Source organism: Thunnus albacares, chromosome 3, assembly GCF_914725855.1.
Source record: "Thunnus albacares chromosome 3, fThuAlb1.1, whole genome shotgun sequence".
NCBI lineage: Eukaryota > Metazoa > Chordata > Actinopteri > Scombriformes > Scombridae > Thunnus > Thunnus albacares.
The window spans coordinates 3,950,209-3,962,393 of NC_058108.1; the positions used below are offsets into that span (position 1 = coordinate 3,950,209).

Here is a 12,185-nt window from a genome sequence, read left to right on the forward strand (position 1 = left end):
TATTATTGAGTTTATATAGTGACTCTACAAACAGCATTTAGTTGTATTTAAAAGCAGAAATCAATTCCAATCCTGTTCTGAATTTATTTAATTAAAAAAAAAAAAAAACAGTAATAGTATTGATAAAGAACCGGGTCGACAAGAGTGTGAATCCTCACATACAGCTGGTTAGTGGCCTCGCCCTGACGTTGGGAGGATTAGCAGGTTTTAGGTATTTATTACTTTGACTTAGAGGTTCAGTTCAACTGTTATCCAGTTTCTAATAAAGTCAAAGATTGTTCATTTCCAACGGTGCAAAATTTTTTCATGGGGTTGATATTGGCTGATTAATCGGCTATTTCCTACTCCAAACTATTATTATATCGGCCTTTAAAAATCTACTACTGGTTGACCTTTATTGACAATGTAAGAAAAGGCGGGCAAAAATGTACCACAAAGAAAACACAAATTCAAAGCACAGCCAAGGTAATGTCCTTCAATATTCTGACCTGGACCAATGATTGATACACTTACTTGAGTACTAGATGCAGGTTAGCAGACAGTCGCGGGTCTGTGAACTGTGTCGTTCGGTTGTTGTGGTCGACAAAGTAGACGCGGCCGGTGGCGGTGTTTCTGATCTCCCAGCCCGGTGGCAGAGGGCCGAGCTCCTCACAGTTCACATTGCTCAAGTCCCTTAACATAAAAAAAAATAAAAATCATTAGCAAATATGATTCTACAAATTAAATCAAATTCTAAATTAAACTATAAACACATACTGCATAAAACAAACTTTCAGACCAAACAGCTCTGATCATTACACTTTGACTAGCTTAAGTATTTTAGGAATATAAAGCAATTCTATGTAATTGATGGCCACTTTAGGTGGGAGGAATGTTCCTTCTAACACGGATAATTGAGTAATTATGTAATTAACTCCTTAGGTGTTGATTCCTAACAGAGCTGCTTAAACCTGTGTCTCTGGTGGAGTTAACATTTTTTTCTGAAGCCCAAAATTAAACAAGAAGCCTTGTTCTACTGTGGTTTTACATGTTTACTGCTGTTGTTAGGTGTGATGCATTGTTAACTGTATTTCTAAACTTCTTTGGTAAGTCATTGCTTTTAATTAAAGTGTAATTAAATGTTATCCTTTCATCAACAAATACAGAGATATAACCGGTATAAGTAATTAAATATAGGTTGGCATTAACCTTTACATGAACTAGTGTGTAGTCAGGGACTTTATTTATAATACAGAAGCTTTACAAGACTCGGCCAATCAGAAGACACAACCAGGGCTCTCGACAGGCTCTCGAGAGCCTCGTCACATTAACATGATCCCTCTGAAAAAGTACTTGCTCCAATTTCTTGATCCTTCTTCTCTCCTGTACACTTACACTGACGTTCCTGTCTCCTGACACCAGAGCCTGAGGACGACTTGTATTTGTCTGTACGCGTTCATGCTCTGTCCTTGTGTGAAGTGAGGACACATCAGCCAGGGACACCAAACACATGCCTCGCTGCACTCATCACAACATACTGGGTCATTTTAGCATCTCTGTCCAAAATGACCAAACCCAGAGGTTGCTGCTGTGAGTTGGAAGATATACGCATGTGTTTCGTCACTGATCGGCAGCTACACCGAGACGTAGCCAAAAATGTAACGCAATAGCGCTGCTCGCAGTCTCCGATGCATTAACTAGTGGGCTATTGAGAGTTGGTGAAACAGTATGATTGAGTGCAGAACCACTGGCCTTTGGTGTGTTCAGCTGAACATCTGTCCAAAAATTTTACTTCCAAGTCCGGATCAGACTCAGGGGTCATTAGTTTGGCTGACCCTAACTTAAATCTGAAATTTGACTAATAAGACTGTTTTGGAACACAACTCTGAGCAATTAAATAAGAAATTAGGTCTGATTCAACCCATTCAAGTCCTGTTTGGTCTTTGGGAATATGTGTCAGGATTTATATTAGGATTAAAACAATACAGGCTGTCAGCACTTCAGTGCATTTATCATTCCTTTAAGTTAATGTGCTATTAAATTCAAAGTAATTATGATCATATTAATAGCTATTAACATTTATCAAAAGAGACTTATAAAATGCTTTGCAAACAGCTAAAAATATAGACAATAAAGATGGAAAAATACAAATAAAACGGAGTTACCTGGGTACCCGGGGGTCATGCCAGGTGCTGACTCCAGTCTGTGTGTGGAGGAAGTAGACCTGGCCCTGCTGAGTTGTTCTTTGCTCTAAAAAAGAAAGAAAACGAATTAGAATTAATGTGTCAAAAAAGGCACAAAAACAGCACTGAAACAAGTCTGGAACTGTTGCAGGGACTGCTGATCTGTAAATCCTTGTGGGCAAGAGCACGAATAGTGAGTTTGTGTATTTTGGAGAAGGGGAAGTCTGTTTATAATTGATGTGACAGGCAAACAGCAGGGACACTGTTGACCTAAGAGTTTCTTAAGGTGTGCGCCAATGTAATCAATTAGTTCCTCTCCAGTCTCCAATAGGCCTATCCAAAGAGGATGGGGAAATTAAAATATGAAGGAAATTTATCAAAGACTTCCATGAGTGTTTTTCCTTGCAGAGAGTTATTCGCTGCATCTTAGTTGACTTGTTTTCTCCTAAAGGTTGGTGTGTACTCTGAAAATCATCCACCCCTATCAATCTCCCAAACCAGAGGAAATGGAAAGGAAAATGCTGTCACTTATGCCAAAACCACTAATATAATATATTGTAAACAAATAAGGGAACCGAGGACACCAAGTAGGAATCTGAGTAGAGTGGTTCTCATTTGTAATCCGTCACTGGCTTGTTGGGTCTTCGGTTCCATCCAGCTCATGGATGAATGGAGGGCGAGTGTGTGAATGTTGGCACAAAGTGTGTGCGCTGCACGGGTATGTGTGTGTATTCACCCACTAATCCATCACTACACCCCCACCCCAGCTTCCTACTGGCACAACTCATTTCCTACCCACCTCTCCCTCTCCTTTACCCCCTCCCCGCCCCCTCCTCACACATTCCCTCTTTCTTTCTCTCATTCTCTCTCACGCTCTCACCACACCCAGCCAGCAGTTCAGAGGGTTCAGCTGAGGAAGAAAGCCCACTGGTTGTTGGGCATCAGTGACTCACTTTGTCCGACCTCGGCGAGCCTCAGACGCAGCAGGACATTTCAAAGGGGGCACAGGTCCAACAGTGCCATTCTAAATCGCTGGCATACAGCACCGCACTTAAAATAATAATTTATTTTACAGACTCTGTGGGTATTGTGGGGTGCATTATGGTCGACTGTGAAAAGTGTACTTTTTCTGGAAGAATCTTTCAGATGTTGGAAAGTTTAGTGTGTCTGTACTTGTGCAGCTTCTGCATTATTTTCCTGTGTTTGCATGCCGGCCAGTTAAAGAATTACAGACATAAAAAATAGCCTATAACCTAAAGCCAATAACCTGAGCTAAACACTGTGCTATGAATACCCCGCTTCCCTCCTTCCTTTCACTGCGGGAATATCAGTCAGCAAATCCAAATCATTCCATTGGGAGGTATTTGCAGAGAGGAGAGGAGAGAAGCGGAGCGGAGCGAAGAGGAGAGGACAAGAGAGGAGAGGAGAGGAGAGGAGAGAAGCGGTGCGGAGCGGAGAGGAGACGAGAGGAGAGGAAGGGTATTAATACACAGCCAGTGTTGATTGCAGTTGTCATTATGTAGTGTTGTGGAAAGGAGGGAGCCAGGAGGAGGGGGGGGGGGGGTATTAGAGAAAGTGTGAGGGAGCCCAAGGACAAAGCAGGCAGACAGACAGAATGTGAAAACAAGAAAAGGTGATACAAAGGGCATTTGAATTTTATTCTCATCACAGGGAGAAACTAGAAATACAGCCTCGTGGTTGTGTGCCTCCGCCATCAAGTTGCAGTTAACATCCATGTTTTTCCAGACTCATATAATATTTATAGTGAAGACTTTGAAGGAATTTAATAAAGGTATTAAGTGTGTTTTCCTTGTATGTGTTCACATGCTTGGCCAATAACGCTGATTCTGATAGAACACAAAGTTGTAGCCATGACAGTAGACGATGCTTCAGAGATGGATGTTGCTGCAAAGAAGATACAAATTCTAAAATAATAATAATAACTCTAATTCAGCCACAGCTGTCGTTGGCACGGAGGAATAAAAACGTTCAAAGCATCACTGCCTCTAGGCTACAAAAAAAGATTCAGCCCAACAACAGGCTCACCGTGCCTTTGATCTCTGTATCTTGTATTATTGTGGGCTGGGACTTCACCTCAGCTTGCTATCTAATCTATCAGCGAGTTAACAACATTCACCTGGCGTCCCAGGTGTAAACCATCCCCTGACTAGAAAGCCTGACCTGCTGCTGGAGGCACTAATACACTATAGTTTTTTCCCCCCGGAAGTGTTTCAACCATCACTCACCCCGGCTACTTCCTCCTCCCATTCCTCCTCCTCCTCCTTCTCATCCTGCATTGTTATGAAGTAACTTAATTTTACATGGGTCAACGATGCTGTGTTTTTACATATCTACAGCAGCATTATCTATTTACAGACATCATGCAGTACATTGATGAATATCACTAAATATACAAAATAATCCAAAGAGAATCCCAATTCCAGATGAACATTAGCATGCCTCTGAAACATTAGCAGACGGTTAGCTCTGAAACAGCAGACATGCGCCTTGCAGCTAATCTCATGATCACAACAGCATGATGTCATGTGATATCATAGACCACTTTTCTTCCCCACAATATTTTTAGAGCTCAAAATAGATGCAAAAATAATAATATTTTCCTACTTTTAAAGATTGAATTCTGAACTCTTTTAAAAGTGCAATTCTAACAGCTCTTCAGTTGGCGGAAGGAATGTGTGTGTGTGTGTGTATGTGTGTGTGTGTGTGTGTGTGTGTCTTTGCTGTTTCTCACCATAACCCTCAGGCAGGTCAGGCGGTGTATGCAGGTGTGTTCGACTCATGTAGTTACGGTGCCGCTGCGATCTAACCCGTCTCTCCTGGAGCCTCTGTTCACCTGGCGGGCCGCTGGCCTCTGCCCCGTTAACGGGTGTCATCACCGGCGTGTTCTCGTCCACCACGCAGCTCAGAGGACGCCCTGATGGGCTGGAGTACTCCGAAGCTGGCCTGGAAGAGAGCAGAGAGTTAGTTTGCATGTGTTATACTGTAGGTGTGTTATGGGTTAAGTGTTAAGCATAGCAGGTTTATTTGTTCTAGTGATGTCTAGACATACACACATGCGGAGTGTAATTATTGGAAACCAGCCTGTGTCATCAGTACTCAAGAACAGAAATGTATTTCATGGTTATGGTTAAGATTAAAGTGATATGAAGGATTATGGGTTGCATAAAAGCAAACAGAAAGATTCTACACTCCAGTAGACTCTTTAGTGTGTTTGTGTGCTACTTAAGAGCAGGACTTTGAAAGCAGATATCTGATAAGCAAACACAAACACAGACAGGCTGGCTTACTGACACTTACTGCATGTGTGTGTGTGTGTGTGTGTGTAACAAGTCTGACCGCTGTCTGGCTGTCCAGAGTTACTGACGCCTTGGCTATCTAAAACCTTGGACCCTCGTCTGTCAACCCACCTCCTCCCTCCCATTTCCTCTTCCCCCCCACCCCTCACTTATGTACCACCTCTCCCTCCTTATTCCCTTGTCCTTCCATTACAGTATCACTCTTCTTCCAAGTGTCAGTCGTCTACAGTATTCCTCAAATGTGTCCTTGCACGACTAGCTCATGGACCAGATTACATTAATTTCCAGGCGGGAGCGGTGACAAGGTTCGGAAAAGATACCACCCACAACCAAAGTCTGGAGCTGGAGGAGACACAGACAATTTTACAGTATTCCTTTTTGTAACTTGTTTGGTTAATGTGTAACATACTTGCTGGTTAAAGAAATGTGCTTAAGTTTACAAATAAAAAGTAAAAAACTTAAATGGTATTTGCTACACCTGCTGTTGCATATTGAAAGCAAAAATGGAGAAAAAAATTGATCTAACTACCTCATTCCTCTTTCTACACTTCCTCTCTTAACTGCCATTTCTCCTTTCCACTCACCTTATCCTCTTCATCATCAACCCGTTTCATTAAATCACTCTGTCTTCCTCTTCCTCCTGCATCTTTCTCCTCCAACTCACCATTTCCACCTCCCTCCATGCTCCACAACTTAACCTTTTCTTCACCATTTCCTGTCCGTCTAACCTCGTTTCGCTATGCTGCCTGGGGGTGGGTGGGGGGGGGGGGGGGTACTAGAGAAACTAGTGTAGTGGGTGAGTGGGTGAGGCAGTGGGTTGTGGTCATATTTGTTTGCTTACTCCCCTAACGGCTCCACTGATATGGGCCAAATAGGAAGGCGACAGTTGTTCCTGCAGGAACAGGGGCCAAGTAAAACCTGGCAGCCTGAGTGGCTGGCTAGTTTATTTATGGGTGTGTGTGACTGTGCGTGTGAGTTGCGGGGGGGGGGGGGGGGGGGGGGCGGGTGAGGGCGGGGGGGTCAAGGAAATTGACAGCAATTCACTCATTACCAACAGATTGTCATTGTTGTGTTGTGAGTGTGATGGAGCTAAGTGGAAGTTTTTTTTTTTTCCAGAAAAAGAGAAGTGGGGGGGAAGTAATGCCATTTAAATAGACCCCCCCCCCCCCCCTTCCCCTCTGCTTTTCTGTTAAAGGTCAAGTTTGTTGTGCATTACATCAGTATGACTGTGCTAAAGGAAGGCAGTGTTGTATTGAAGATCATGGCAAAGCTTCAATTTTAACATGGCTCAGTTTTTTTTTTTTTAATTCTATATGGTTCAATGTTGAAATTGAAAATATGTGCAGTATGTGTGCAGATGTACCTGGTGGGTCTCTCCCATTGGGTGGTGCGTGTGATGTGATTCAGGTACTGTATCCTTCCTGAGGCTGTCCTCCTCTCTTCCCATCTGTTTTATGCACAAAATAAGACAAACAAATAAGAAATATGCATCTTTCTTACATCAGGCAATATAAAACATTTAAAATACACTTTTATCCACCTGATGGTGCTCATCTTACAGTGTTGTCAACAGTGTATCCTTCATATGTGCACCCTTCTAAATGTTTTTCAACACATTAAGGATTGCATAGGAAAAAAAATTTAAGAATTAACAGAAGGTTAATGGTCTCACCTAATAAACCAGACAGAAGTCTCAAACAACTACTGGACACAGGCATTAGAGAGAAACCAGCCCCCTGCCCTAATGCACAGCTCTAAACTAATTATTTTTTTGCTTCTTCACCCAGGCCATTTGTGTCGAGGGTTGTCGTGGTGAAGGAATTTCCCCTGCGGTGATTCAGGGTGGCTCAACAGCACTGCATGCAGTCTATGAAGATTAGCACCTTTTTTTTTTTTATTGTGAAAATCAAGTTATGTTAGTCTTATTATGTGTTAATAGAATGGAGCAGCAGTACCTGACGAACTCGGAAAACACTTAATATCATGTATCGAGTCTCCTTAAACCTGGGATTTATGAAACAAGTCTGGCTGGACGCACCTGCAGGGTTTCTGCCAGTCTACTATGAGCCCGGCCTGAGTTGACCCCCTGCCAGGCCTAAGCATCAGGGATTATTTTTAAAAATGTATTTTAAGATGTTTTCTAAACTAAAACGTGTTCTACAAGTAACGTAAGGAATCGCTCAGTGTGCAGCCAGTTTGCAGTCGAGAGAGAGAGAGAGCGTTTGTGTGGCGATGAGGCTGCAGCTACTGGAGCAACCCACCTACCGTCAGAGAGCAGAATGAGAGCGGGAGAGTTTCTGCCGAGACATGAGAGCAGCTGCTCACTAACAGCTGTGTGTGTTTACAGCAGAAAGCAGGACTCTGGTGCAACTCTGTAGCTGCTCTGCACTTTCAATTAATAATTTTACACTTTACACACGGCATCGTGTTTTGCTCAGCACCGACCCCAACATATAAAAAAAAAAACAAAATATTCATACAGACGTGTTTTTAACTACCAAGCATCAGCACTGCGAGCCCGGCTGTTATGAGGGCGAGGCACCAGGTTAGCTGGCTCTCAGCGTGCAAGATGCTGCATGTGGCAGGCGGGATCCTCTGGAGCAGCTGGACCAGGGGACCACCCAACTTACATGTGTTTTTAAGTGTAAAATAAGAATGGCTTAGCTTCATAAAAAAAAAAAGGAAAAACATGAATATTGCGTGGTTGTGGCGGTTCTTTGCCATCCACCACGGTTGGCTTGTCTATAGCGCAATATTGCAATATTGCAATATTGCGGTTATTGCAACAACCCTATTTGTGTCTCTGACATTGTTCGATCAAAATAGCTCTAGAAATATGGGAAACTTCAAGCAAAAGCAAAGTAACGTGTGGACTACTGGGATAGCTCATGGAGGAAACCTGCGATGATACTGACCCATCAGGTAAGTCGTTGTCGAACAGGCGACTGCAGTCCACCACCGGTCCTCCTGTACCGATGCGATCCCTGGACTGAAGACTTACTACACAGTTCATAAAGACAAAGGAAGATGATACATCAGTGACATGTTACTATCCATATTGCCCAAATAATGATGACTAATGTGCTCTATGGCATGTGGATTCAAGTTCCAACAATGCTTTTTTTTTCCCCCCATTTTTTCATCCTCATATGACATCAATACAGAGGAAATCAAAAATAAGAATTTGCAAAGACTTTGTTTTCAGGTAACAGATATTAAATATATAAATATATCCCTGTGTTTTTGTATTATAATGCCAGAGAAAAAAAAAAAACTAAAATTCCACTCTGTGGTTCAGTGGTTAGGTAATGAACTGAGTCAGAGTATTGAGACAGACGAAGCAGTCTGGGTCAAGCTGTGTTTTCTACAGTTTGAGTAACACAATGCATTGAGACATCCAGACATGCAGAGATGTGTTCAACATTTGGCCTCATCATTTCAAATGCTGAAAAATGTGTGGTATGTTCCTACCTATGGATACAGTTGATTGAGGATTAATTTTCTATTCATTTATATTCTGTATTCAGTGAACCACTAGGGACTGGTGCCAACACTGTCTTCCAGCAGTTAATTGGTTCAGTGTTTTCAGATAGCAAATGTGCAGTTAAGCTCTGAGATGTGACTGAAAGTGTCCACCAGAAATTGTGATTGAACATTCAACGTTGTCTAGAGTACGATGAGGCTTAAAATGCAATACCGCCACTGTGGTTTTACTTAAAGCCGAGGCACAGGCTGACAGAAGTGTGTACACACATACAGTACATCTATGCAACTTCAAACTGTGAGTGTATGTGCGTTTCTTACCAACTATCTGTCCTCTCACAGTATCATTATCATTGGGGCCCAGTTTATTCAGGTCCAGTCTCTGATCTGCAGGGAAAAAAGAAATAAAACACACAACCATTGGTTCAGCATCTGTTCCCATTAACAACCTAAGGTGTGACTTTCAAATTTTACACAGAGTTAACTGGGAGTTACTGGGCTGTGTTTGACTGGGCGTGTTGCTTGCTGTTGAAATGATGAAACAGTATCCAGGAAGGCCGACTTGAGTAACAGATCCGTGACATTGCATTGACGGGTTATCAGATGCTAAGACACTGCACAGAGGTTTATAATACAATGAGAGGATGTCACAACCTTGGAAAGTTATCAGAGTGATCGTTGCGATGATCGCCAGGAATGTGCACATATATTTGATAGGCCAAAACAAGGCATCGCTGGATAACTTCATATCGCATTGTGGCAAAAGTGGAGCCAGGTTTAAGATGTGTTTTGAGTAGTATACATGTATTTAGCAGTGGGATTTTGTACAAAACATCAATATTGTCAAGCTGAGATAAATAATTTTTTTTGAAAATTCATCAATTTATAATGTTCTTCACACAATCCTGAAACCCACAGGACCCCTGTTATTTTTTCTTATACATGAGGAGGCATGCTGAAGTAGCCAAATAACTAAATAAGGTGTATATGCATGTGTGCCGTGTATGCATGTTATAAAATGTAAAATGCAACAGTCTACCCTGCAGATGAAAGGGCTCTGCAGCTTCAACCATTTTGTGTTAAAAAAAAAAAAAAAAAAGATTTAAATTTGGAGAAACAAAATATCACAAAATCTGGATAAAATTTGTTAGCAGTCTTGTTGTTTCTGGATAAGTAAGGACTCATTGTCTGCTCAGCACAGGACAGCGCAGCCAGACACAGACAGCACAGAAACATAACCCAGGAAGACTCTGAACAAGATCCAGACACACTCAGCAGTCTCTCTCTCTCTCTCTCTCTCTCTCTCTCTCTCTCTCTCTCTCTCTCTCTCTCTCTCTCTCTCTCTCTCTCTCTCTCACACACACATACTAAATCCCACAGGAAAACTAGTGCATGACCAGTCCGGCTGACCAGCAGGGGAGTTAAATTAATCGGTACCTATTAACAATACAACCCGTTTATTTGTGTGTGTGTGTGTGTGTGCATGTGTGTTGGAGTCCTGCAGGGGCTTTGGCTTACTTAAATATAAAAAAACAAAACAAGCACAAAAAAAAAAAAAACACAAAACATAATCAGACATAAAACGTGATTGTACAGTAGGCGAGAGGGGGGGAGAGGAAGGGAAATATGCAAAGAGACAGAAAGAGGCAGAGAGAGAGAGAGAGAGAGAGAGCGAGAGGGAGAGAGAGAGAGAGAGAGAAAGCAAGATGAAGAGATGCCCCAGTTTTCCATGCACTAAAACTAAAACTGAAGTCAGACTGGATTTGGATTTGTCATGTCTTTGCTTTTCCTGTATGAATTTGTATGCGCATGACATGGCGTGTCTGTATAGACTAAGCAGATCTAAACAACCCTATAGCTTGTTTCCAGACTTGTGTGTGTGTGTGTGTGTGTGTGTGTGTGTGTGTGCATCTGTTCCGGATACGTGTCTAGACTAAACAGGGATGGCCTAAGCCTTACATGGCTGGAATAGTAAGCAGATTTTTCTCTTAAATAAGAGGGAAACAGAGAGAGACAGAACATTTAGAGACCTTAAACCACAAGCTCTCACCGCACCATTCAATTCCTCAGAGCTATGAAAAATGTGTGTTGCAATAAACTAACTATGTGTGTGTGTCACTGTGTGCATGTAAACCGATAAGTGTAGGAGTGACGGTGTTTATGTATTTGTTCATTTAGCTCATGCACATCCGTCTCTCCGTGTGTGTGTTAATGTCTTTATGCATATGTGAAAAATGTACAAAATGCATGCATGCTGCAGCAGCATCGCAATCAGCAAATCAGTAAAAATGATTAGAAATTACGTCAACACTATAAATACTATGTATAAATAAACGACTGGGTTCAAAGCGAGGCAGACTAACATGTGTAGTCAGTCAAGTCATTTTGAAAAAGTGGTGGTGTGTGTGTTAGTGAGTTTGTGGGTTCAGAAGTGGGGCAGATGACTTAGAGGTTTGTGTCTGCAATGCTACAGGAAGTGGAGCTCAGTGTGCAGCCAGACGGACTTCTAGCAAATACAAAACAATCACTCTGAGTCCCTGTTTGGTTTGCAAGAGTGGGTGTGTGTGTGTGTGTGTGTGTGTGTGTGTGTGTGTGTGCAGAAGTGAAACAGCTTTGTGCGAATATGTGTTTGCGTTGGATGACAAAGTGATGTATGTGTATGAATATGACTTCTAGGAACCAAGACAATTCCAGTAAAGTCGTGTGTGTGTGTGTGTGTGTGTGTGTGTGTGTGTGTGTGTGTGTGTGTTTTATGTTTGTGTCTGTGTGCATCCTGGTCAGACCACAGACTGGGCACAGTTCATGAGTCTGCTGCACACAGGACAAGGACAAAGGGAATTTTGGAGGACTGGTGTCTTGTCATAGATCATGTCTCTCTGTCCACTTCCTGTGGCTGTGAGAGTATAATTTCTGCATGTTGGCTCAACAGTAAGTGGCAAGTCTGGAGCCTAACTGGAGCCTATATTGTCTGTTTCTAGAAGTTGTGGGTAAATCTAAGGGCATGTCCTCTGGCACAGAGTGGTGTAGAGTATGGCACCGGGCTACTATAGCTGTAAGGGTCTCTTTTATGGCAACACTGATGATGTTGTGGTTTTCGGTTGATTACGGGGTGGACTTTATGAGCCAAAAGTGCCATTTAGCACTATTCTGAACTCTTACGTGAAGTATTTAGCTTGACAGTTTGGAGTTGGCGTAAGATGCTGTTACAACCAAACTATAACTG

General features: G+C 42.3%; 1 protein-coding gene across 4 annotated transcripts in view; it reads right to left on the reverse strand.

Annotated features, from left to right (window-relative positions):
* LOC122978848 (E3 ubiquitin-protein ligase SMURF2-like) overlaps window positions 1–12,185 on the reverse strand; it is a 65,355-nt gene that overhangs the window by 17,818 nt on the left and 35,352 nt on the right. For all 4 annotated transcript variants that reach the window (XM_044345877.1, XM_044345879.1, XM_044345878.1 and 1 more), the window contains 6 exons: window positions 9,284–9,349; window positions 8,395–8,479; window positions 6,843–6,926; window positions 4,915–5,126; window positions 2,145–2,229; window positions 514–672 (listed from right to left, as the gene is read on the reverse strand). In XM_044345877.1, the coding sequence (XP_044201812.1) occupies window positions 514–672; window positions 2,145–2,229; window positions 4,915–5,126; window positions 6,843–6,926; window positions 8,395–8,479; window positions 9,284–9,349 (691 nt within the window). The remainder of the gene's footprint in view (window positions 1–513; window positions 673–2,144; window positions 2,230–4,914; window positions 5,127–6,842; window positions 6,927–8,394; window positions 8,480–9,283; window positions 9,350–12,185) is intronic.